Source organism: Aethalodelphis obliquidens, unplaced genomic scaffold (assembly GCF_003676395.1).
Source record: "Aethalodelphis obliquidens isolate GAN/ISIS:26980383/991018 unplaced genomic scaffold, ASM367639v1 scaffold18, whole genome shotgun sequence".
Classification (NCBI taxonomy): domain Eukaryota; kingdom Metazoa; phylum Chordata; class Mammalia; order Artiodactyla; family Delphinidae; genus Aethalodelphis; species Aethalodelphis obliquidens.
In genome coordinates, this window is record NW_020837962.1 from 9,566,143 (window position 1) to 9,593,555 (window position 27,413).

The 27,413-nt window shown below is 46.6% G+C and overlaps 1 protein-coding gene across 4 annotated transcripts in view; it reads right to left on the bottom strand.

Moving 5' to 3' along the window:
* Window positions 1-31: 31 nt before the first annotated feature.
* The window catches only part of UBN1 (ubinuclein 1), a 36,939-nt gene continuing 9,557 nt past the window's right edge, over window positions 32-27,413 (bottom strand). For 3 of the 4 annotated variants that reach the window (XM_027117485.1, XM_027117483.1, XM_027117486.1), the window contains 13 exons: window positions 27,038-27,172; window positions 26,213-26,316; window positions 25,065-25,503; window positions 18,723-18,793; window positions 17,206-17,335; window positions 16,916-17,034; window positions 16,649-16,777; window positions 16,321-16,464; window positions 8,260-8,310; window positions 8,119-8,161; window positions 5,779-7,002; window positions 4,484-4,727; window positions 32-4,207 (listed from right to left, as the gene is read on the bottom strand). In XM_027117485.1, the coding sequence (XP_026973286.1) occupies window positions 4,032-4,207; window positions 4,484-4,727; window positions 5,779-7,002; window positions 8,119-8,161; window positions 8,260-8,310; window positions 16,321-16,464; window positions 16,649-16,777; window positions 16,916-17,034; window positions 17,206-17,335; window positions 18,723-18,793; window positions 25,065-25,503; window positions 26,213-26,316; window positions 27,038-27,172 (3,009 nt within the window). In that variant the 3' untranslated portion in view covers window positions 32-4,031. The remainder of the gene's footprint in view (window positions 4,208-4,483; window positions 4,728-5,778; window positions 7,003-8,118; window positions 8,162-8,259; window positions 8,311-16,320; window positions 16,465-16,648; window positions 16,778-16,915; window positions 17,035-17,205; window positions 17,336-18,722; window positions 18,794-25,064; window positions 25,504-26,212; window positions 26,317-27,037; window positions 27,173-27,413) is intronic. The other variant, XM_027117484.1, reaches the window with a different exon arrangement.

Genomic DNA, 27,413 nt, shown 5'->3' on the forward strand with positions numbered 1-27,413 from the left:
TATGGTAAAAGGAAATAAATGAGAAATGATGTTTTGGAAACCTTGAAACAATTTATTGGGTGGTTTTATACAAGATTAACAATTTCCACACCACCCCCAACAGCAACATAGTCGCTGCATGAAAGCCACAGCCCTTTCACACCCAAGAAACGCCGGCAAGAAAAGCCCTGCAGCGCCGTGGCCCATGAGCCCGCTCCGCCAACAGACCTGCCTTGCCGTGGCTCTTTAAGTCATTCACTCTTTCGTTACCACAAATAAAGCATCAACAAGGAAAAGAAACCTCATAAACTCCCCATCAAAGAAACGTTTCCCTGAGGCAAGAGGCATCACTAGATTCCTAAGAATGAGGGTATCCTGCTCCAGCCGCACACTCAGTGGTGCTCGGGGAGGAGGGAGCACTGCAGGGAAGGGAACCAGGGTGTTCTCCTGCTGCTCAGCGTTCACGGACGGCCTCTGCGCGGCTCTGAGCTCAGCAATACAAATCTCTTCTTTGGCTCTTTTGCTACTACCTAAGACTATTCTGTAAACTGGAAACCCAAGTTGCAAAAAATAGATATAATAAAGGGATAAGGAATCCACTTAGCCCAATGTGAAACACATGTTGGTTTTTATGTAAAAAAGAGCACAGGCCTGGCCAACTAGCTGGCAGAGGTCTTGCTCCCCCTGGAAACCAAGCAAACTCTGCGTGAATCGTGAGTTACCAAGCGTTGTAACCTGGGAGTCAGGAACCAAGAGAGCTGCCCGTGTCTCCACGCAGGCGTACATTCTGAGGAGGCTGTTTACTCTCAACGTATCAGAAATCACTTAGCTAGAGCAGTCAGTTCAGACTTCACAGGACAGGCAAGTGCCGTAAAAATCTTTGTGAAGCAGCCACTGGGTGAGTGGGAACAGTGGGATGACTTGAGCTCCGGGTAACTGTCCCAATCTGTCTCTGACGTGCTCTCCAAGCTCATCAGCATGTCACCCTGAAGTCAATGCATAGCCCTGCTGCCTGGAAAGACAGGACCTCCAGGCCTGCTTCTACATGGCAGATGCTTCACAGAGGCCTGTTCCTGCAGCTCTGCCTGAGAATAATTTTTAAATAAACTGGAATGTCTACCTGCGACTTAGAACCCCTCATATCCTTGGCCCTCGAAGAGATGAAGAAGGGCTCTGGGGCTCTGCAGTCCACCTGTATGAACTCTGGAAAAACAAAGTGGGGGCCCTGGCTGAACTGGGACCTGGGATTTGTGGGCCCAGATGACCTTCAAGTCAGGACGGCACAGATTATGATGTGCAACCATAAAAAACTCAAACTATGTCTTAAATACAGACATATCTTTAAAAAAGGTCTTCATCTGAGATCCACTCAGAGGGCTGAATGGATGTGTGTCTAATTCTGCTCCACCATAAAGGCACTGGAATTATGTTTTCCTAGGAACAACATGACTTGCGAAGAATAGTCCCATTCTATCCAATGCATTTAATGGTAAGGATGAAAACTGAGCCAAAAATAAGTGTCTTTAAAAATCCTACCACAATTGTTGAATCTACAAAGGTCTTTTCTCTAAAAGAGCTTCATTGTCATGTTCAGTGGAGAGACGGGCCCCCACGATGAGCACACATTGGGTGTATTTTTCAAAGAACAAGGTACATCTCCCAGCTGTGATGTTACCTGGGTTTGTCCTGTTGAGCACACAGCCTGAGGATGGACGGACACCGTGACCATCCAGGGAGCCCACTGTGGCCAGAAGGAGCCCCGACCAGTAGGGTGCCATGAGGTACTCTGACCAAATGTGAGGGGGTCGGGCAGATGTGAAGCACAGGTGCGCCGCGCCACCTGCTCTGCCCCGCCACCAGAGCTCTGAACACGACCCGGCGCGCTCCCCAGCCTAGTGCTACCCCTCCGACGATTGTCTGCAACAGAGCGAGAGGCCTGGAGCACCAGGCTGGTCAGGGCCTCCAGAGAAGCACGGGGCTGCTCGCCTAACTGAAGGCACATCACACATGCCAAGAGACGCTCCACTTAGCACTCACGCCTTCTCCAGAAGAAAATCAATGGCAGAAAGAGCACAGTTATTATCCGACTTCCGAGACCTACTCGTTCAGCTTCCAGCCTTTCCCTTGAAAGTCACAATTTCCGTGGCACACTGGGCCCTTTCCCATGAAGCTGAGAAGCATCTGAAAAAGAGTAAGCAAAAACAGAGCGTAAGATTTTCAGGATCTCTGATTCCCTTAAGGCAGCAGTAACCAAACCTCAAGGGGATCACTTCTTAAATAGCATAAGCCCCTGAACACTGAATGTTCTAAGGCTCAAAGGAGCCGGACACGCTGACAGGTTATCTGAGTGTGCTGCTCCTTGCAGTGGTGCAGAGTGCTGCGCACTGGGAGGGCAGCTGCTGGCTGAGCACCGTGTTCACAGAACCGCGGTTCTGCTGTGCAACACGGGCCACTCCAGTTCTCAGCCACAGCTGTCATCCCCAGGCAGAGCCGGACTCCATAGTGAGGACTGAAAAGCACAGTGAGCATCCACACCATCAAAGACACTCAGGTCCTAAAAGGACAAGCTCAAAGGCACTAGCATTCTGAGTCCACGTGGGAAAGAAAGCAAAGCAGATACAAGTCACAGCTGGAACAAGCAGACAGCTTTTCACTGACAATCACTCAGTGTAATCCTACAACGCAAAGAATGTCTAAAAGAGAGATACTCAAATAGCCTGTTTTAGCATAGATGCTTTTCAGATAGCATTTCAACACCCAGAGGAAAAACAGGTAGGAAATGGTACAAGAAAACGCTTTTCCCTTTTTTGCTGAAAATACCACAGATCAATGGTCACGTTTTCAATGGCTCTTCAATTATTTTCTGTTTGAAAGAGTGTTCCGGAAAGCAGAGAAAGTGCAATCTTTCAGCAGCCACAAGCTCTCGCCTGGGCGGCTCTGTGACCACCAGCTTGCGGAATGAGTCCCTGCATCTGACTGCTTCTCCAGAGGAAAACGGAGTAACTGCTGATACAGGCTTAGCACCCCCGTTTCTTTCTCTGAGAAAGCAACATTTCCATCTTGGGGATTTACAGTCCATTCTTGCACCCAGCTGGCCTCTGGCAGTCACTATGAACGTGTCAGCCTCAGGACACAGGGCCAGGGACCCACGGTACATCTGGAGGCAGACACGGGACCAAAGCTCTCAGCACGGCAGGTCCCAGGCACATCCAGCTGGGCAGCTCCCTGCCTTACATCTACCCAGGACCCGTCCACCAGGGCTACCCAGGCTCGGCTTCCTCAAGAATGGCTCTCCCTTGAGCAATGTAGCCCCCAGGTCGTTTCTGGAACAGGTCTAGAGCAGTAAGAAGAGCAGCAGGCCAAAACAGAGATCCCGTGAGGGTTCCCAGCAGTACTGCATTACATGTGCCTAAGGGCCAAGGTCCCAGGACAGGGCAAGGCAGACCACTCACTGTGCAGGTGCTGGCTCAGGGCCGTCTTCTCACAGCTATGAACCTAGGGCCGTAGGCCAGTCCCTTTCTGAAAGGCACTGCTCTATGGAGAGGAGACCCAGGGAATGCTGCCTCAGTCACGTCGTGATCCCAAATCTCTGCATTGACACCTGGACTGAAGAGAAAGCTGCTCCTCTCCTGGACACATGCTGACATCAGGGATAAGGGTCCCTCCCGAAGCCTTGCCACTGTCACCTGCTGCTGCTACTTGGACTTTCCCTTTTACTTAAACTAAATTTAGAGTCTTCTGTTAGCTGGTACCCCCTAGAAGGGGTAGCAGTGTGAACCTAAAGGCCTGTAGTGCCCCAACTAGCCCTTGGGAAATCAGCACCATTACCCCTCTAGTTTTTGTTAATTAAAGAGAAAATGCTGAGCTATGGGTGGGGAACTCCTCAGCCATGATGCCTGTGGCCATCATGACTTCCTCTGTGATCACAGAGGGCAAGGCTGACCCGGGAGATGTCACAGCGGTAGACAGAGCCTGTGTCCCTCAGTCTGATTACCCACAGAGCCGAGCCTCAGAGGACAAACCCACACAACATGACAACGAGAGGCAGACACTTACGTCCTTGGCAGCAGACAAGGCCTCTGATGGGGAAGGGGAATGGCCCACAGTGCATGTGGCCCTCTGACCACCTGGAAATTACCTGGCAGACTCTGTGGGATGTGGGTAGACACGGCAGCGTGTGGGAGAGGTGCTCCGCGGGGCGGGCTGGAGTGCAAGCCAGCCAGGAGACCTGAGAGGAAACAGGAAGGGAGAGAAGAACAAAGCACACACATTGAAGACAGGAGTGGAAAGCAGCCTCGGTGCTCCAGAGCCCCAGGCGACCTACTGCACTGGTTCTGGATGGAAACCCCAAGGGGGTGGCTCAGCAGGGTCCCCGGGAAGGCTGCCCACGATTACACACCAGACAAACACAGGAACCCAGCACATAACAACAGAACCTGTGGGTCACACAGAGGCACTGGGGCACCTTCTTTACCTCCAGTGTGGGGAGGAAGGAGACACTTACTGTGGCCGAGGCCGTGGTGGAACGTCCCAGGGGCAGGGCCTGTGACGATGGCATCCTTGGAGACCCCTGCTTTAGCGGAGGAGTCAGCACTAAAGGAGATTACGTGGAGGGGGAGCTGGGAGATAATTCCCAAGGGGTTCGAGTTCAAGGCCCCAGGCAGCTTTGGGCTGCCTGCCTTGTAGGATGAAGACAGTAGATTTAAGGGTGAGGAGCTGGTCAGCAGCACAGCCCCACTCGTTCCTTTCTGGGGAGGAAGCACACAAAGGGATCAGCACTCCAGCCCCATACAGAGCTCACTCACAAACCAAACCTGTTAGCATACCTGGGGGGACACATGCACGTAAGCCACCCCTTGTGAAGGAACACCCTCCACTGCGGCCCCAAAGGGAGGAGGAAGACAGTCTCTGTGAACTGGCATGGAAGGGCTCCCAGAACAGAGTTCATTTTAAAATGCAGGTGTTAAATATGCCTTCCTTGTGCAAGAAAGAAAAAGAAGGATACCCACAAATATAAGTATATAGGAATATGTGTATGTGTATACTTATATCCATAAAACATACACACATTTGTAAGTATTAATCTTTGTTTTTAGAAAGAAACAGGAAAAACCTGGAAACTAAGGAACAGTTACACGGGGTGTGTAGGAGGAGGGCACAGGTCAGCAAAACTTTGCTCAACACACCTTTCTATAGTTTTGTCCTTTGCAACCACATGGTTGTCTTATATATTGGAAAAATGGAGAAAAAAATAAGCTCGCTCTCATTTTCCCAACCTGCATCCAAACTTCTTGTAATCACCTACAGGCAAACCTCATAAACCACTGGACTCTGTCAAATCGCCTTTGTCTGACCTACAGAGTCTTTCCAAACCCAATCAAAGGATCATTCTTAGAAGGTACTGATCTTCCTAGGGCATGAATATCTCCACATAACTAATGATCTGAGAGACAGTATGCATGTCATTTACTTGTTTGGAGAGATGGACAGGCAGGAGGCTATGAAAGGAAAGTTTTCTAGCTCATTCTATGCCATCCAGATCCATAGCCTCCCTGCAAACATGGTGCTGACAAAGTCCTTTCCCTCCATTCGTCCTCCCAAGGAGAAGTTTCAGGCTCTGCCTGGGAGTCCTGCCACCAGAAAAGTAGAAACCTGGAAACAGGAAGCCCAGTCCTCCTTCCAATTTCCGGGCTCTGTTCCTACCTGACCTTCAGTGTCAGATCTCACTCTCTGACCACAGCAAGGCCAGCAGCCCTGCCCACAAGGCCCACGAGGGGAGGGCTGCTTCAAGGTACTCACTGGCAAGGAGGTAGACGATGTCACGCTGCTCACCGCACTGGGCTTCAGGGAGGAGGTGAGTAACTTGGCCACTCCCTGGGTCCCCCCACTAGAATCTCCATTTGGACCACCTGGAGGGGCCACCAGGGTCAACTTCTGGGAAATAGGTGGTTTTTTCACTGCAGAGCCTGGGATGGGTCGGCTGGCGGACTGTCCTGTGGAAGGAGGCTGCACAGCAGGGAGCAAGTTCCCAGAAGCAGAGCTCTGGACTGGTGCTCCTCCAGAGGAAGAGCTGCCAGAAGAAACCCCGTGCTTGGAGATAGAGCCGGCAAAGGGACTGTTCTTGTAAGACGGCCCTGAAGAGCTGGCTGAGTGCTGTTTTGCTGGATGGCTCAGGGCAGTGGAGGACGAGGCTGGGGTCTTATGAGAGCTGCTGCTGGAGGCTGGTGTGCCTCCTGAAGACACTGGCGTGGAAGGATGGAAGCTCTGGCTTTTGGTAGCTGTCTTGACGAGCTGGAGGAGGGAACGGTGACACTGAGGGGAGGCAGGCTTTGGGCCCTGAAGCTTACTGACAAACGGAGCTGGGGGGGTGAAGCTCTTCTGCTGTTGAGTGCCTGCATGAAAGACTTTGACCTGGGGGCTGGGCACAGGAGCCCCTGCCTGGGGTGCGTGAGACGTCCGTGGCAAACTATGGTGCTTTGCTTTGGACTGCTGCACTTCTGGCAGGCCCTTGCTGAGGGTAGCCTGACAGGACAGTTCTTTGTAGCCAGAACTCTCCGGTTTTTTCTCCTGAGAGGACTGCCCCAGTGCCAGAGCCTGTTCAGCCAGAAAATTGAGGGGTGACTGCAGAGAGCTAGAGGGTGGTGGGGCAGAAGAAGGGTTGGGCTTCGGAAAGTTCCTTTTTTCTTCTGTACATAAAACACCTGCGACTTTCTCTGCAGGCACTTTTGAGGGTGCAGGCAGTGTGAACTCAGAGCTCCCGCTGGCTCTGCTGTTCAGTGCAGCCAGTTCCTTGGACACAGCCTCCAATGAGGAGGCCGAATTACGGATCAAGTCTCCATCCAACGAGTCCTCCACGTTGATGGGAGCAGGATTAGCAAGGCTGCCAGATGCCTGGGATGAGAGCTCCCTGTTTGCAGCCCCAATGCTCAGGCCTCCTCCCAGGTGTTCTGAAGGCAAAGCAAGGGGGCTGCCAATCTGGCCTGATGGGACGGAAACCTTTTTATCAGGCTTAGTCGATGATTCCTAAAGGAAAGCAGAAAGGCCGATGTTTACAAATGTCCAAAGATGCCAACACTGGCCCTGCTGACAGGACATACGCATGAGAATACAAGACAAAGCAGCGGGCTTTCCTGTGTGATCACAAAGCCAGGGAAGAAAGGAGCAGGTGCCAGGCATGCGTGAACTTGGAAATGCCGCAACCCCGCCACCCTCTGCCCACGCCTGGGGCTGGGGCTGGGCTGACCCAGGCATGCACACACACCTCCACAGGGAAACTCTTCGCTCTGTTTCTGAAAAACTACAAGACTCGAGCAAAGAGATGTTCTCCCTATCGGCCCTCACACTACCTCAATGCTCCTAGCCACAATCAGAAAATGACATGGGGCAGGGGAACTGCCTTAGTTTTCTTTCCCTCCTTGGTTTCCCTGGCACCTGTCTCCTCCGTGGGCTCAGGAACGGCGTCTGTCCTGTCACTCCCGCCTCCCGAGCACTTGGTGCAGTGTGTCTTAAGGATGCTGGAGGAGCTCAACAGACTCTTAGGAATAACTGATCTGCATGCTTGTTCCCTCGGACTGTTCGGGTATGGTGAAGTGCACTACAAAGCCTCAGGAACTGGGAAGAATTTTGGTGAAATGGCAATTTTTACTACATTGAGATCTCTGCCACATCAAAGTCATCTCACAGTCTCTAGTTTCCAACCGTCACACTCCCCTCCGCGTCTGCTAGTCAACTGGACAAAGCCTCCCGCCCTGCCCGGTGCAGATCCAGGCTCACCTGCTCTTCACTAGGATGGTGCTCTTCCATAAGAGATTAGGACAATTCACAATGTGACACTTTCACATTTGCAAGAGCTCATCACTCCTCAGAGGGCTGTCAGGAGGACCTCACATGACCCTGCAACGACCCCAGGAACTGACCAGGTGGGTGCTGTTTCCTAGAACTGGGGCTGAAGGGCACTAGTGGCCCGACTCAGGTCTCTGCCCTGTCGACCCCAGGCCACTCCTGTGGGCCAGGCTGCCTCTTGGTACAACCTAATCCCAAAGAGCTATCTACAAGACCAGCAAAGTTCAATGAGCTGCCAGGAGCATGGCTGCAGAGAGATGAGAAAAGATGACATGTGACCTGGGCAGGCTGACTCACCTTCATCTTCATTTTGGAAGAGGCCATTACTTTCTTCTTGGCCCTGTTCAAAGGAATGAACACAGGAAAGGTTCAGAGGAGATCCACGAAGGAGATAAAAATGCCAGTAGTCCTGACAAGTGAAAACACTGAGACACTCACAGGATTGACGTCAGGTGCCCGTGGCCTCGTCTGCTCTCCTTAAACAGAGTCCTGGAACAAACAGAGAACACTGGGAAGTCTGCACACGCCCCCTGAAAGCAGACTCTGCTTCCAGAGCCTCGTCACCTCCCTGGTACTCAGTGGCTGTCACTCATTAAATGTCAGTGGGCTGGTGAGAGGGCCTTAGTAGCTGCACTGGCCACCTGAAAGCCAAGGAGCTAGAATTCACCAAAACAAGCTATGGGTCTGCCCCCAAACCTCTCACAGTGATTTTTCCCTAAAGTCACGAGCACTTTCCTTACTGCCTATTCTCATCTCTCTCCAAAAGTAAAAATGTGAAGTGACCCATGGCATTATCTTTTCCCAGAGAAACAACAAAAATTTCTTTATGCCCTCCCCTATGTACCTTCAGGAGTCCAATCTGTAAGTGACAAGAGCAATTCTATTTGAAGGGACACTGAGACAAGAAAAGGCCTGCCCAACCAAGAACACTCACTAGCTCCAAGGGGAGGGTCCTGGGAACACGGCTGATTAGGAAGCACCAGGAATGGTCTGCCCACCTGGACAACATTACACTGGCAGAATCCATCTGACGGAACTATTCGGTAACTCTAGAGGCTGTTCAAAGCTTACAACTTCCAGGGGAAGACTTAGATGAGTAAACTGTGGTTAATTTCAGGTCTCAACATAGTAGCAGCTGCCCATCCCCCACCCAGCGGCCTGTGCAGGTATTCCTGGAGCAGCTTGCACACAGCTTGTGGAAACAAGCGTGGGCAAAAAGGACCCTGGTCTCCAGAGATGAGGGATCTGTGCTCTGATGGCTGATCACTGCTTCTGATCACAGAGGTGGGAGGTGCACACAGCTGTTGTTGCACCTCAGGCTGAAGTGACTGCCAGGGGATTTAAAGGGCTGGCACCACCTTTTAACCTCCTTCTTTTTCTGATTTTCCCCTTTCTGGTGTCAGACATTAAAAAAAAAAAAAAAAAAAAAAAAACTACCTACATGGGAAAAATTAGAAAGTGACTGCGTGTACCAGCAAAAAGCTCAGAAATGACCTAAGAGTAACACATTAAGTTCACACATCAGGCTGATCCTCAACACAGCGACAGCCTACAACAACAACAACCACCAATAAGCAAAAACAGTATATAAAAAAAAGCAATCCCTATGTAAGTGGGAGAATCTGATTTCCAGAGTTACCACAATATTAGATTCAAATGTCTGGTGTTCAACAAAAACTCACAAGGCATACAAACAAACAGGAAATATGGCCTGTTCAAAGGAGAAAAAACAAATCAACAGAAATTGTCCCTGAAAAAGACCAAATGGCAGCACGGAGCAACTAAGCCCGTGTGCTACAACTGCTGAGCCTGCGCTCTAGAGCCCGTGAGCCACACTACAGAGCCTGCGTGCTGCAACTACTGAAGCCCACGCACTTAGAGCCCATGCTCTGCAATGAGAGAAGCCCCAGCAACGAGAAGCCCGCACACCACAATGAAGAGTAGCCCCCACTCGCCACAACTATAGAAAGCCCTTGCACAGCAACGAAGACCCAATGCAGCCAAAAATAAATAAATAAAATTAATTTTTTAAAAAAAGACCAAATGGCAGATACACTAGACAAAAACAACTGTATTAAAGATGCTCAAAGAACTAAAGAAAGATGTGGAGAAAGTCAAGAAAATAACATGTGAACAAAATGGAAATATCCATAAAGAGACAGGAAACCTGAAAAGAAACCAAAAAGAAATTCTGGAGCTGAAAAGTATAGTAACTGAAGTGAAAAATTCAGTAGAGGGTACTTCCCTGGTGGTCCAGTGGTAAAGAATCCACCTTCCAATGCAGGGGATGCAGGTTTGATCCCTGATTGGGGAACTAAGATCCCACATGCCACGGGGCAACTAAGGCCACGTGCCACAACTAATGAGCATGCAAGCCGCAACTAGAGAGCCCGCATGCCACAACTACAGAGCCCACGTGCTCTGGAGCCTGTGCGCCACAAATAGAGAGACTGTGTGCTGCAACTACTGAGCCTGCTCGCCACAACTAGAGAGAAGCCCATGGTGCATCAAAGATCTTGTGTACCTCAAAGAACATCCCACGTGCTGCAACTAAGACCCAATGCAGCCAAAAATAAAATAAATAAAACAAATAAATATTAAAAAAAAAAATTCAGGGCTTCCCTGGTGGCGCAGTGGTTAAGAATCCGCCTACCAATGCAAGGGACACAGGTTCGAGCCCTGGTCCGGGAAGATCCCACATGCCACAGAGCAACTAAGCCCATGCACCACAACTACTGAGCCTGCATTCTAGAGCCCGTGAGCCACAACTACTGAGCCCACACGCCTAGAGCCTGTGCTCCGCAACAAGAGGAACCACTGCAGTGAGAAGCCTGCACACCGCAACAAAAGAGTAGCCCCCGCTCACCACAACTAGAGAAAGCCCACACACAGCAACGAAGACCCAACGCAGCCAAAAATAAATAAATTAATTAATTAACAAAAAAAATTCAGTAGAGGGATTCAAAGGCAGTTTTGAGCAGGCAGAAAAAAGAAACAGTGAACGTGAAACAGGACAATGAAGATTATCGAGTTTGAGAAACAGAAAGAAAAGACTGAAGAGAAGTGAACAGAGTCAAGGGAACTGTGGGACAGCATCAAGCAGACAAGCACACACCAGCACAGCATGGACATCCCAGAAGGAAGACAGAGAAAGGGGCACAGAGAATAGTGAAGAAATAATGGCTGAAAACTTTCCAAATGTGAAAACAAACAATGTAAGTGTAAATACATGAATATAAACATCCAAGAAGCTTAAAAAACTCCAAGTAAGATGAACTCAAAAACACCCACACCAAAACACATGATAATCAAACTTTCAAAAGCCAGAGGCAAAGAGAGAATATTGAAAGCACCCAGATATTATTGAATCATCACACACAGGGATCCTCAACAAGATTATCAGCAGATTTCTCATCAGAAACTCTGAAGACCAGAAGACAGTGGGCTGATATATTCAAAGTACTAAAAGAAAAATACTGTCAACCAAGAATCCTATATCTGACAAAACTGACCTTCAAGAGTGGGGGAGATAAAATCAACTATACTTCAATTAAAAAAAAAGTGGGGAACAAATTAAGACATTCCCAGATAGATAAAAGCTGAAGGAGTTCATGATCAAAAACTTACCCTGTAGGGCTTCCCTGGTGGCGCAGTGGTTAAGAATCTGCCTGCCAATGCAGGGGACAGGAGTTTAAGCCTTGGTCCGGGAAGATCCCACATGCCATGGAGCAACTATGCCCATGCGCCACAACTACTGAGCCTGTGCTCTAGAGCCCGCAAGCCACAACTACTGAGCCCGCGTGCCACATCTATTGAAGCCCGCGTGCCTAGAGCCCGTGCTCCGCAACAAGAGAAGCGACCACAATCAGGAGCCCGCACACCGCAAGGAAGAGTAGCCCCCACTCACAACTAGAGAAAGCCTGCGTGCAGCAACAAAGACCAACACAGCCAAAAGTAAAAATAAATAAATTTATAAAAAAAAAAAAAACTTACCCTGTAAGAAATGCTCAAAGGTCCTAAAGGTGAAATGAAAGGACACCAGACAGCACCTCAAAGCTACATGCACAAATAAAGATCTCAAAAAGGTGAATACATGACCATTAGAAAAGCTAGTGTTATAACAACAATAGTTTGTAACCACACTTTTTGTTTTCTACATCATTTAAGAGAATAATACATTTCAAGAAAAAAAATTCATTTAAGGGACTTCCCTGGTGGTACAGTGGTTAAGAATCTACCTTCCAATGGAGGGGACACAGGTTCGATCCCTAGTGGGGGAACTAAGATCCCACATGCCACAGGGCAACTAAGCCAGCATGCTGCAACTACTGAGCCCGTGTGCCTCAACTAGACAGCCCGCGTGCCACAAACTACAAAGCCCACGTGCTCTGGAGCCTGCGTGCCACAACTAGAGAGAAGCCCACACGCCACAACTAGAGAAATGCCCTCGTGCTGCAACAAACAGCCCGCGTGCCACGAGGATCCAGTGTGCTGCAACTAAGACCCGATGCAGCCAATAAATAAAATATTTTTTTAAAAAAATTAGTTTAAAAGCTATTATTACTGTAACTTTGGTTTGTAACTCCACATCTTGTCTTCTACAAAACTTAGGAGGCATTTAAAAAACTATTAGTTTATATTTTGGGGCACACAATGTATAAAAATGTACTTTTGTGACAGCAGCAGAGCTGTTAAAGGGGCAGAGTTTTTTGTTATGTTGATCAACTTACAGAAGTAAGTCCCTTCTTACCAGTGATTACTTTAAATGTAAATGATTCAACACTCCAATCAAAAGACAGGGACTGGCAGAAAAGATAAAACGCATGATCTAACTATATGCTATCTACAAGAGCCAAAGACCTGGGACTTCCCTGGTGGCGCAGTGGTTAAAAATCCACCTGCCAATGCAGGGAACATGGGTTCGATCCCTAGTCCGGGAAGATTCCACATGCCATGGAGTGACTAAGCCTGTGTACCACAACTACTGAGGCTGCACTCTAGAGCCTGTGAGCCACAACTACTGAGCCTGCGCGCCCTAGAGCCCACACGCCACAACTACTGAAGCCCACACAATCTAGGGCCCGTGTGCCGCAACTAATAAGCCTGCAAGCCGCAACCACTAAGCCCACATGCTGCAACTACTGAAGCCCACGCACCTCACAAGAGAAGCCACTGCAGTGAGAAACCTGCACACTGCAACCAAGAGTAGCCCCTGCTCACCACAACTAGAGAAAGCCTATGTGCAGCAACAAAGACCCAACGCAGCCCAAAAAAAAAAAAAAAAAAAAAGAGCCAAAGACCTGAGATCCAAAGACAAGAACAGATTAAAAGTAAAAGGATGGAAAAAGATACTCCATGCAAGTAATAACCAAGAGAGCAGAGGTGGCTATCTTAATATCAGACAAAGTAGACTTTAAATCAAGAAAGGTTACAAAAGATAAAGAAAAATATTATATATTAATAAAAAGTTCAATACAGCAAGAAGATATAACAATTATAAACATTCATGCACCTGACAGACCATTAAAATACAATATATGAAGCAAAAACTGACGGAACTGAAGGGAGAAATAAACAGTTCTACAATAAAAGCTGGACAGATACAGATACAGAACATTCTACCCAACAACAGATACAGAACATTCTACCCAACAACAACAGCACACACATTCTCAAGTGCACATGGGACATTTCCCAGCATAAACCATATGTGAGGCCACAAATGAACTCTCAGTAGATTTTAAAAGATAGCTATCCACAGGGAAATCAGCTTGGTGCTTTGTGACCACCTAGAGGGGTGGGACAGGGAGGGTGGGAGGGAGACACAAGAGGGAGAGGACATGGGGATATGTGTATACATATAGCTGATTCCCTTTGTTATACAGCAGACACTAACACAACATTGTAAAGCAATTATACTCCAATAAAGATGCTAAAAAAATAAACAAATAAAAGACAGCTATCATAAAAAGTATCTTCTCTGTACACAATGGGATGAAGTTAGAAATCAATAACAAAAGGAAATCAATAACTGGAAAACTAACAAAATTGTGAGAAAAAAACAAGTGGCAGATACACTAGACAAAAACAACTTTTAAGAACACACTTTTAAATAATCAATGGATCAAAGAAATCACAAGGAAAATTAGAAAATACTTAAAAGACAAATGAAAATGAGAACACAACATACTAAAACCTATGGGACAAAGTGAAAAGTGGTGACAAGGGGAAATTTAGGAACTTCCCTGGTGGCACAGTGGTTAAGAATCCGCCTGCCAATGCAGGGGACACAGGTTCAAGCCCTGGTCCAGGAAGATCCCATATGCCACGGAGCAACTAAGCCTGTGTGCCACAACTACTGAGCCCACATGCCACAACTACTGAAGTCCGCACACCTAGAGCCTGTGCTCCACAACAATAGAAGCCACCGCAATGAGAAGCCCACGCACTGCAATGAAGAGTAGGCCCTGCTCGCCACAATTAGAGAAAAAGCCCATGTGCAGCAACGAAGACCCCAATGCAGCCAAAAATTAATTAATTTTAAAAAGAAAAAAAAAGAAACGAGAAAGGTCTCAAATCAACAACCTAACTTACAACTTAAGGAAGTGGAAAAAGAAGAACTAAACCTAAAGCTAGCAGAATGAAGGATATAATAACGATTAAAGCAGAAATAAGCAAAATAGAGAATAAACAATAAACATAGTTATAGGTCTATTCAGATTTGCTATTTCTTTGTGATTTAGTCTTGGTAAGTTTTGTGTTTCTAGGAACTTGTCCATTTCATCTAGGTTTAAAGACACTATCCACAGAGTAAAAATGCAACCCACAGAACAGAGAAATATTTGGTAACTTATGTATCTGATAAGGGATTAATATCCAGAATATATAGTGAACTCCTAAAACTGAACAACAAAAAAACAAGCAAACCAATTAGAAAATGGGCAAAGGACTTGAATACACATTTCTCCAAAGAAGATATACAAATATCCAGTAAGTACATGAAAAGATGCTCAACATCACTAATCATTAGCAAAGCGCAAATCAAAACTACAAGACACCACCTCATACCCATTAGGATGGCTACTACCAAAAAAACAGAAAAAAGTGTTGGTGAGGATGTGGAGAAATTGGAACCCTGTGCACTGGTGGTGGGAATGTAAAAAGATAACAGCTGCTATGAAAAACATTATGGTGAGGCCTCAAAAAATTAAACACAACATCACCACATGATCCAGTAATTCCAGTTCTGGGTATATATGTAAAAGAACTGAAAGCAGGGTCTCGAAGAGATATTTGTATGCCCATGTTCATAGCAGCATTATTCACAATAGCTTAAATGTGGAAGCAACACAAGTACTATCAACAGATGAATGGATAAGCAAAGCATATACATACAGTAGAACATTATTCAGCTTTAAAAAGGAAGAACATTCTGACACATGCTGTAATATGGATGAACTCTGAGAACATTATGCTAAGTGGAGTAAGCCAGACACAAAGACAAACACTTTGTATAATTCCACTTATATGAGGTACTTAAAGTAGTCAAAATCATAAAAACAGAAGAATGGTGGCTGCCAGTGTCTGTGGGGAGAGGGAAATGTGGAGTTAGTGTTTAATGGGTACAGTTTCAGTTTTACAAGATGAAAAAAGTGATGGAGATGATGGTGGTGATGGTTGCATACCAATGTGAGTGTATTTAATACCACTGAACTGTGCACTTAAAGATGCTAAACTTGGGCTTCCCTGGTGGCGCAGTGGTTGAGAGTCTGCCTGCAAATGCAGGGAACACGGGTTCGTGCCCCAGTCCGGGAAGATCCCACATGCCGCGGAGCAGCTGGGCCCGTGAGCCATGGCCGCTGAGCTTGCGCGTCTGGAGCCTGTGCTCCGCAACGGGAGAGGCCACAATAGTGGCCCCGCGTACCGCAAAAAAAAAAAAAAAGATTCTAAACTTACATTAAGTGTATTTTACCACCAAAAAAAAAAAATTTTTTTTTCTAAAGAACACTAGTTCCAGGTAACTTTCTCTGTGTATTGCAGACATAGGCCATTCGTGGGAAGCTATATAACACAAAGTAGCCTGTGAGGAAAGTCTGGCACTTAACTCTAAGAAGTAGTCACCCCTGCCAGTTGCAAATAAGAATTCTGTTCAGAACATTAAAATGTTCCCAACACGAATCTGTCTTTCAACTTCTTCTAGTAGGAGCCATTATCTCAGGAAAGGGCAGATTGAAGTGGGATGAGCATACAGCCAACTTTGAACTGAAGTGGGATAAAGAATGACAAAGACAAAACCCCACAGATAACGTCCCTCTTCTAAGGGAGACAGAGAAGCCCCCAGTCACTCAGGTGAAATCAGAGTCGAGTTCACTAGCCGGTGACTCTCTGAGGGTGGGGCTCTGGAGCCTGGTGCAAAAGAATCACTCAGACATCTCTTTATCGCAAGAACGCTCCACCCTATGATCACACTGACCACACTGGCTGCTCGCGGGCCCTCACCTGGCCTGCATCCAGCCTTTGGGCCAGAGAGGTTTGACCTCAGCATCCAGAAACGCCTTCACGTAGTCCTCCCAGGATTGGGCCTTGTTCCTCTCCAGGTCATAGCTCTCCAGTTTGATCTTCACCACCTGACAGAGTAGCTCCCTGAAGAGTAGGCAGAAGTCAGAACCTTTAAACTACCCCAAATGCTTCTTCAAGGTTTCAATCATGTGCTTTCAGCAGCCCTGATTAAAGTAAATGATTCTAACCTTCATTAGAAATACGGTAACATGCTCAGACACTGGCCCCACAAACCCTCCACTGAGGCAAGGTCCCAGTTTGGGCACACCTGATCTCATCATTCCACTGGAATTTCTTCCGGGGTCCCATTATCCTCCTGCCCCCCTTTTCTTCATCTTCTTCCTCATCAGAACAAAGCCGTTCTCTCTGCTCCTTGTCTTTCTCCTCTTCCAGCATCCTAGGAGGTAGAAAGAATTAGGTGGGACTCTAAGGTCACTGCAGAACTGCTTCCTTCTGCCCACCATCTCCCCCCGCCCCCCAGGACTTCTAAGAAAAGGAGGTCAGAATGCTGAAGGGAGTGATGGGACACACTTACTTAGCGACCTTGGCTTGCGTGTGTGCCTGGCATTCATCCTGGTACTTGGTCATCTGTTCTGCCATTGCCCTGTCAATGGCTTCCTTAAGCTTCTGGATAGGCTCCTTCAGACGCCCCCCCTGCAGAGAGCAGGACATAAGTCTGGTTTATGCATCACTTCTTACACTGAGCACACACTATAGGAATAATCGCACGGAGGCAGCGCAGCAGCAGATGTGGCATCTATAAAGACTCCATCACCCACTCTGCTGCGCTCCGAAGCCAAGGGGCTCCACTGCAAAGTCACCCACCTGTTCACAGAGGTGAAGTTTTCGTGCGCGCTTGACCAAGGTGTCTTTGCTGCAGGGCAGGAAGGAAGCAAGGTAGGCATATACCCCAGAACGGGTCTGGCTGCTCAGCTCCCGGGTCTGCGCCTCTATGCTGAAGAACAGAGCAGAGTTACTCACCACAGCTCCTTTCGTCTGCAGGAGCCAAGAGCAGGCCAAGCCTTAACTTGCCTGTCACAGTGTAACTGAGCAGCCAGCACAACAGACCTCCAGCAGTCACCAGACCCAATAAACTTGGCTAGGTAGAGTGGGTCAAGGCTCTCAGGTCAAAGACAAGACCAAGTCAAAGGTGTCAAGAAAACAGAGCCCAAAAGAACAAGGTCTGAATTTCTGAGTTTCATAAACAAAGAAAACATAAATGCTTTCAAACTGGAAGGTAATTGAGTTACTTGGGGTCAACAGGAAATACTTTCCAGCAGATTTTCCCTTGACTAGGGTGGTCAGGGAAATCCTCAACCCTCCAGCGTCCCCATCTAGATGAGCAGAACACAGTCTGTCTTCAATCCCTTGAGTTCTCTGTATCTGGCATGCTCCAGGAGACAAACCCCTCATCTGTGCTGACTCTCAGGTGCTCCCTGACCCAAGTGGCCAGTCTCCATCCTGGCCAGGCAAGGTCCTTTGCTAGAATATTTCCTAGTCTTCACAACTGTTCTTACATGTGCAAAATCCTCAGCTGTTGAGCAATAAGCTTCCTCTGCTACATGATGCAACCAGGAGAGAAGGTGGCAAAGCTGGCAGGCCAGGTACAAAGAATCTGGTTTGGATTTATACACGTGGCGTTTTGGGGGGTTTTTTTTTTTTTTTTTGCTTTTTAATCCAATTCATATAGTGTGATGTCTCAGAGGTTCGGGTGTTTGTTAGACGGGCTACGGGATGATGGGCAATGGCCTTGGGAGCAAGAGTGAGAATAAGAGGAGAATGACCAGGTATGCTGAGGAGTGCCCCAGGAGGTCAGGTCCTTGCCTGCACCAAGCTGTCTCTTACTTTTCCCAGAGATGGGCAAGCAACGCCTTCTCCCTCCTCTCATCTCACGCTTAGCACAAAATCCTCTTCCAGCACGCCATGACTATTACAATGTTCTAATAATGTCTGCTGCCTAAGATTAGTATGGTCTACCATTTCCTAGAGACAAATATTTGATGTCCCCCGCCCCTGACCTTTTTTATTTTTGTATTTATGTATGTATGTATGTATGTATGTATGTATTTTTTGGTCTTGCCTAGCGGCATGCGGGATTTTAGTTCCCCAACCAAGGATCGAACCCATGCCCTCTGCAGTAGAAGCTCAGAGCCCTAATCACTGGACTGCCAGGGAATTCCCCCCTGACCTTTTTTAAAAGAATAACAATAAATAAAAACCAATTTTTAAAAATCTCATCAGTGCTTTCCTATCCCATACATAGCTGAATTGTACTCCCAATTTCCCCCAGCCTGCTGAACCCACGCATGGTAACAGCAGATACAAAGAAACAACATACTCACTCTAAAAGGATGCCATTAATATCCTGGGTGAAGAACTTCTGTCTGCTCTCTCCCTCAGCAGCTCTGGCAGCCTGGTTCACAGTAGACAGTAACATCCATTAGTGCACTTTCCCTGCAAGGCCCTCACACTCACCCACAGGCCTACAGAACACCTGATGATAAAATCCTCACCATGCCCTTCCCTACTCAGCCCTAATCCCAGATTAAGTTCACCTATGATCTCTGTATGCTCCAGAAGTGGTACATCCAGCTCTTTTCACATGCTCCTGAAGCATCTACGGACTGTCCCTTCTTCCCAGGACTTGAAACAACAGGCACATAAAAGAAAATCAGAGTCAAGGGAATCATGAAGCATCTGATTCAGCCAGCAAGCTAACTCCTGTGCCCAGCACTCTATCATCTAAACTGTGAGCTGGAATCTCCATACATCTACAGTACAAAACAATCAAGAACTTTAACAAACCTGCAGTATTTGAAGGTCTTTAGCAAACAAAATAATAATAATAGTAATAATAGCAACAATAATAACATGCTGCTTTAGCATTTAAGGGCTATAATTCTTTGAAAATTCATAATCTAATTAGGGTATATCATGAACTCTATTACTCAGACCACTGGAATGACTAACACACTTGAGTACCCATTAACACAAGATAGAGCTGGTTGCTATACAGTGTTTTGCTTCCCGTGAGTACACAGTTAATAAAGCCCTGGATGGCAAGCCTGGAGACTCCTGAAGCAACCACAGTGGGCAACAAGGACACCAAATGCACAAGTGAGGAAAGCAAACTGCAAAAGCCTGAACCAGTGGTTCTCTGTTTGGCTGCACACTGGAAGTACCTGGCAGCTTTCCCCACCCTAGACCCATCACATCAGAATCTCTGGGGAATAATGTATTCCTTAAAAGAGGCCTAAGCGTCAGTACTTTTTTAAAAGTAACTCTGGTGACTAGCATGCAGAGGGTCGAGAAGCACTGATCTAAACCCAAGAGTTGCTGGTCCAAAGTCTTTAAGCAAAATAAAATTTCAGGCTTGATATATAACAATGATGGCAAACAACGACAATAAGGTGATTGTCTTAAATGAAATGATCAATCCTGATCAACCCTCTGAAACACCCACCTTCCTCTGGCCCCACTGGCCTTCCTCTCACTGCATCCTCTGGGTCCTCTCCTGACCTCTTGACTACATCCTGTCTCCTCCACTAGCTCCTTAGCTGCAGATGGGCTCCCAGGTTCTATCTAGAACCCTCTTCACCTGATAATGTCTCCCCCTCAGCTTCAAAATAACATAAACACACACAGGTCTCTCAAATCTAAACCTACTCTATACACTTTTTTCTAAGCTCTGGACCAGAATCTTAAATTACTTCTATGAATGAACGACCCTCTGGTATACAAACTTGACTTGTCCAAAACCTAACCTACTAGTTTCTGCTCTTCCTCCTCCTGTGTCCCTACTTCTAATAACAGCACTCCACCCTTCTTAAATCCTTCCACTCTTCTTTAGAACCCTTTGGCAGCCCTTCCCAAGCCTAGAATCAAACCCAAACTCCTCCACCTGGCATTTAGGGTCCTTTAGGATCTGGCCCCAGCCATCCACTCCAGCCCCTCCCACCACATACCAGGAGTCTTCATTATCCAACAACTTGCCCATCCTCAGCCCTGTGCCCTGGCTTACTATAAGGCCTTCTCTCCCATGAGGCTGGCCAAGACTGCTGCCTCCAGTCCGATTCCTATGTACCCCCAGGAGCTCCTTTTTCACTTCCTCAAGTCTGGCTGTTCACCTGACCATCTAGTTGGCCATCCAAACATGACAGAGCTTATTTCATCCTGCTCTGTCCCATAGCCCGTTGTTTACATGGCTACCAGTCCATCTGTATAACAAGCTCATGGAGAAGGAGAACTGAATCTAACTCAATATATTTCCTACAGCTGCCTATCACATAATAGCTACTTAGTAAATGTCAGCTGAGTGGATGAATGAACAAACAAATGAACAGATTATCACTGAAAGAATGAAAACTCGAGGAAGAAAAGCTTAGAACCAAACAAAACTTGCAGAGGATATGCAAAACTCAAGCATGGCTAGAGGAGAGCACAGAGGTCTGAGATAGCAGGTGGAAAGGGAAGAAAGAAAGGGCGTCACTGTAACCCATTCACTTGCCATTTCTTATACTGTCAGAGGATTCGGAATCCACTGTGGCACCTTTAATGTACTGGGATTATGACTTCAGTTTGAGAGAAAACAAAACTGAGTCATTCTGTTGCTGTAGCTTATACACTGCTAGTTATAAGATGCAGAAGCACCTTCATGTTAATTCAGCCTAATTAACACGTATTTCAAATGCCTGTTTGTCAGAGCCATCAACAGCTCAGGTTTCCAATCAATTTTTTTTTGGCCACACTGTTTGGCTTTTGGGATCCTGGTTCCCTGACCAGGGATTGAACCCAGGCCCTTGGCAGTGAAAGCGAAGAGTCCTAACCACTGGACCTCCAGGGCATTCCCGCCAATCAAATTTTATCTTTAGATATCAGCCATTTCAGAAGCTTTCTGGCTATAAAATTTTTTAAAGTTTTTTTTTCCTGATGCCTTTTGAAATGTGTTTTTTTTTTTTTCTGATGTCTTTTGAATCCTGTAGACCAGTATCTCTGAGGATTTGGTTTTATACTGAAGATAATTAGTCAAGTATAAAACAAAATCCTCAGAGATAAAATTTAAAATAAATCTAATTAAAAGAGCAGTTGGATATATATTTGATAGTCTGCCAGAAAGAAGTGACATCCCTCAACCCTAAAGACAGACACCCTTGCCCAAGGAATTGTATGAATCAGTCAGTCCTAGATTAACTAGGAAATGAAGTTAAACCAAACAGCCAGATCATGCTGATTTACAATAGTTCCAATAGCCTTTTAATGAGTTCTTTTATTCATTATAAGAAGAGCCACTTGTAGCCTTTCAGCACTGAGATCACCACCTTATATACTGTACCTGTTTTTGCTGAATAGAATGAAATCTGGCATGATTTTCTTTTTTACAAAGACCAAACAGGTTGTTATTTTTTTTCTACCTTATTCTCCTTGGATCTACGTCTCCCTGGTTTTGCAATGCAAGGGTTCTAACTGTATAGGAGGGTAAGCAGTGAGCAGGTAGAATGGTGGGTGACATGGGGGTCTCTGTTTCTTTTCTATTTTTAGTATCGGTATCATTTCCATTTTATGCTGGATTGAAGAGGACCAAAACAGAGCTGGTCATCTGTATGGAGCAGGCTGAGTAGCTGCCAAACCACATCACGACAGTAAACTGAAGGCGCAACATACCTGAACTTTTCAACAATCAAGACAAAAGACACAACCAATACATATTAAGAGAAGACAGGGGTAAGGACATCAAATCAAACCACTGGGTTCCCTGGGGCCCATAAAAATGTACAGTACAAGGAAGTAAGAAGTGGAAAATGAGCTAACATGAGAAGAAAACAGTAACAATTCTGGAGTATCCAAGGTCGCCCTCTTGGAGTACCTCTTTAACATACATAAATTTTCAAATGTTTTTTTAAAAGTTTTAAGTATCACATCTAGTTAGAAGTCAAATCTAATTTCTGCTTCCAACAGCAAAAACTTTTCCCAGGGAAACTGATACATGTAAGAATAGAATCTGCTTAAGTACAGTGGTGGACTGCAAACAGGACCACAGATTCCTCGCCTCCTAGTACATGCATTCCCCCACGGAGAGGTGGCCCCTAGTTGGTGACTTGCTTTACCAATACACTGTGGCAGAAGAGATGTGGTGCATACCACTTCTAAGGCTAGATCATGAGGGCCTTACAGCTTCCACCTTACAGCTCCCTCCTGAAATGCTGCCCTGAGACTGTCATGCCCTGAAAAAGCCCAGGATGAAAGAAGGGAGGAGAGAGAGGTCCTGCCATCCTGGCTGTCCCAGCGCCAGCCACCATCTTGCCCGATGAACACAGCCCCGAGAGCGAGTCCAGGCAGGACCAGAAGACGAACCGCTGGCCACAGTCAGGAGAAATGAGTCACTGTTTGAAGCCACCGAGTTTGGGGGTGGCAGGGTAGATTTTTAGACAGCGGTAGAAACTGATACATGTATCCTCTAGGGCCAAGATTTAAAATCTAAACAAACTATTACAAAAATAAAAGAAGAGGGTAAAAAAGAAAAAGAAGGGGAGTGAAAAATAAAGTGAGAAACACATAAACACTACTAATGTTATAGTTATATACATCAAGTTTAATTTAAATTTTTAAAATGCAATGACAGGGCCTCTTATTAAGGATCCAAATATCCATGCATGGCTTTTGAAATTATATGCATTTTTTGTGTACATAGGCGTTTTTTCCCTGGGAGGAATCTCTGCCAGAAGACTCTCAACAGGGTCTGGGTCTAGAGCACTTGTGCACACATGCAGGAGGCTCCAAGTGCCCCAAGCGCAGGGCCCTGGTGGGAACAGGGCAGCTGGGGATCCTTTAGAGTGGCATTAAGTAACTTTCTAAATTAAGCCTTGTTTTTCATGCAACCATTAAAAGTAATGAGATCTTTATAAATAATATTTATTAAGTGAAAAAACCAGGAAATTATTCACAACTATAATTACAACTGCATAAATACATATATACAGAGGCTAGAAAAGGATATGTAAATTGAAAATAGTTTTCAGATTGGCGGGATGGTGGGTAATACCCATTTACCACTCCATTTCCCAAATTTCTTAATGCTGTTATAGGAGAAGGGGCAGGTGATGACTGAAGTATCAATTTCACATCTGAACATATTTTCAAGCCAGTATGCCTCCTGGTCACCACCTCCTCACCAGGACCCGAGCCTACCCTACCTATGGGATTCTGAACCCTGTGTCTCCACCGTGCCCAAGAGACAACTGAGACTTGGCAGTCACCAAGGAAGACAACTTGCTCACTGTCCCCCCAAGAGACTCCAGAAAGCGAGGTTTTCTCAAATCACAACCCAATGCCATTTCACGTTAAACCACTGTTTCCACTAGATTTGTCTATCTTTCCCAAGAAAATGAAATAATGAGTCTAAGTTATCAGACTAGAACACAGTCTTTGGTGGGAATAGGGACACAACCAAGAGCCATTTTTACTTTTCTCTAAAAAATGACTGGCTACTGCCACACAGATCTTACTCAGCTCACTCAACAAGAATTTCAGAAACTACAAAATAATTTGATTACAAACCAGAGGATTGAAAAGAATAAGGAATAATGTTTTTTAACATAAATTCTGAGAGAGAGCACAGGACATGCTCAAACATGCCAAGTTCAGACTCAACTATTTCCACCTTAACATCCTGTTAAGATATACTCTGAATCCTGACATGGCATAATTCATTTAAATGGTTATGTTCCAACAGAATACTGTGCATGTTCTACAAGGATGAACTAGAGCTCTGAATCAGACGTTTGAATTATTTCACATGTTGTGTTCAAGTGTTTTTTGGAAGTGAGAAAATCATTTGTAGCAGTGGTTAACATTTCACCCTGCCCTAAAACACAAGGGATATTATACACAGCAGAGATGCTGAATCACTGGTTTAAAACTTAAGCTATAGAATGTAAGTGCCACCAGAGTTGTGTCACAAGTCATGATGTCTACGGTAAAACGGTATTTTAACTAAAAGTCATCATAACTAACAACCCGTGCTTGGTTTATAGTCAGAATTCATGTATCACCGAATTGTCAGTCCTTAGTGCTCTAGGGATCAATTCCCAATCACCAGGAGGAAAACAGGAGCAGTGTCTGCTATTTTCTGAAGACTGTTATTGTTTTTAACATGGGGCATGGACAGCATTTATGGTTCAGCTCCTTCTTATTTAGCACAATTTAGAATTCCTGTAATCACTACCTAACACAGGTGACATGCAAGTCCAGGGAGCAATTAAACCCAGTGGCAACTAAGCATTGCCCCATGTCTAACATATGACGGCAAACTTCTGTGAATTTTCAAAACCTTCAGAAGATTACTAAAACGATGGATCTCTGCCTCAGCTGCCTGCTGCCAACATTAGTGTCTATCATACAAAAGGAAAGATACTCTGACAGGCATAAAGTAGGAAAAGAGAAAATCTCTCCAGAAGACAGTAAATTCTCCAGGAGTGAAGGAACCATGAAAGGCTGAGAAATGATGCCTGACAGGCAGAGAGTCCACTGTTCCCTCACTTGGGATGAGAAGAAAGCTTGGAAGAGCTGACACTGGGACTGCCCACTGACTAAGGGTTGCTCTAGGCCACGAGCTTTGAGTGGTTCGGGACCAGCATCAACTGCCCAAACTACTTCCAGGAGAGCCCGGCCATTCCATGTCACCATACCTGAGCCAGCTCCTTAACGCGCTTCTCCAGGGGCGCAGGCAGGCCTTCGGGAAGGGAAGAGGGCTGCCTGAATTCCTGGTCCAGTCCCACCCCAAGGGAATCGCTTTCATCATCCATATCGCGGAAGGGGCTTCCTTCTGGAGACTCACTGAGCAGCTGCTCCAAGTCCAAATCAGTCAGCGAGTCCATGGCTGTGGCTGCCTGCAGCAAGTCGTTGTCAGAAGTGGAGCCGAAGAGCGAGAGCAAAGGGTCAGAGGCGCCCTCCAATTCCCGCAGGCCCTGAGCTTCCACCGATGAGACTGCTACGGGCTTATGCTCTTCGTCCCTCTTTCTCTGAGCCTCTTTCTCCTTCTGAAATTTCTTCAGCATCTCTTTAACGCTCAAAGCCCCAGAATACTTCTTTTTCTTCTTCTCCTTACTGGCATTGAGGGCTGTGAAGCTGCAAGCAAGGGGGAAGTCAGTTACTAAGGCTGCAGTACACCTCAAAAGGGAAATTCACAGAGGGGCTTCAGCCCTGCTCCCAGCGCAATGGTCTCCAGGAACCTCAGTCACAAGTCCACCCTGTTACTCCTCCTCCCTCCTCTTGGCATATGGAGCTCCTTCTTGCTGGGACCAAAGCTTGAGATTTAATATAGGTTAGCAAAACAGTATCACAAAATGCTACATATCCGATGGGTTTTTAAAAACCACTGCCAGGCTGAAATAAAAGGTTGCAAAAAAGGGAGGGGTAAGAAAGATATTTAAAGGAAGAAAGCAGGAGCAGCAGAGAGCAGCAGCAACTTGAAGGGCGACTGGGGTGAGACCAAGTGAGGCAAAGGAAGCAGGACTGGAGAAGACAAAGGGGGAACACAGACAGGAGAACTGGGGCAGAGGAGGGGTGCCCAAAAGAACAGGAAACATCAGCAATCATACAGTGACAGAAATAGCTGCCAACACTGACAGTGGGACAGAGAGAACTCTGATGTCTGACACACAGAGATGTGAGAGTACAGACTATGCCCACATGGCACCGTGGGAGGCATGAGGGGGAACGAAGGCCAGGCCTTGCTGCCTCTTCTGAAGCTGTGAGGAGGAGGGCGAGTCAGCTCCCAGGTGTCCTGCCCTAACAGTTCAGACGTCATCCTAGCAAAGAAGCTGCTGCCTCTCACCCGGCTTTGGAAAACTTGGACTTTTTCGATTTCTTCTCCTTGTCATAAGTGTCATCTTTTTTCTTCTTCTTTATCTTCTCACCACCTTCCTTCAACTTCCGCTTCTGAGAATTAAAGACAAGGCACAGTTACACGGCTCCCTAACTCTGGGAGCAAGTGCACTACACAGCACCGGCCTTGCTCCGCCCAGGGTACATCCTGAGAGCTGTCTTACTTCCTTCACGAACAAAAGCTTTCCGCTCAGTCCTTGGACCACAGACCCACAGGTCAGGACAGCATTCCCACTGACAGCGGCTTCTGGGAAACCCGGGCCTGAGGCAACAGAGGCCATTGTGCAGCCTGAACAGCTTCTGGTTTAAAATGAGCTATGTGTGGGCCTACCTTGCATTTTAAACACACAGGCAATGGTAGATAGCTTTCAAAATAAATTTATCATAGGGCTGACTTGTTCTCGTTGGGGTGACAGCCCTGGGAACTGAAGTCCTCTACATGTCCACAGAAGAGACACAGCAAGCTGGTGCAAATTCCCCTCACTCCACACCCTTCACTGCCCTCGTCCCCGCCCTGGGACCACCTCGACGAATGAATCCCTGCCCAGCCTGCAAGGACACAGGCATGGATACAATGACCGAGACCTCCAGGTTCACAGCACCTCGCCACAGCACACATGTGAGAAGGGAACCGCCAACCTCGGCACAGCTGGTGCCTTTCCGCCAATGTCCTGAGTCATCCTAAACCAGCACGTATTCTGGCAAGTCACCTACTGATCTCATAAGGTCATGTAAAAAAGCACTTCTGAAATCCAAAAGCGAGCAACGTTCTAACCTTTGGAGATTTTTTCTTCTTTTCTTTAATGAAGTCATCCTCAGATTCTGATGCTTGTCTAAACTGCAGCGTTCCCGAGTTAATGTAAAATCCTCCATACTTTGTAGTCAAAGAAGCAGGAACAAGCTCATCATACTGAAGGGGGGAAAACAAACGGTCAGCTCCAAGTTCTGTACTACAGTCCAAAGGTGCAGAGCGCGTCTTGACAGAGCAGATGTGACTATGTTTCTCTGTCACATTTCAGACAGCATGCTAAGAAATGTTTCTGGTCAATCACCAATGTCCAAGTTAGAAGGTGTTTTGGACATCTCTGATCACCATTTTCATAAAGGAAACCAAGGCCCAGATCAAGGTGTCACTTCCTCTCCCTTCAGTG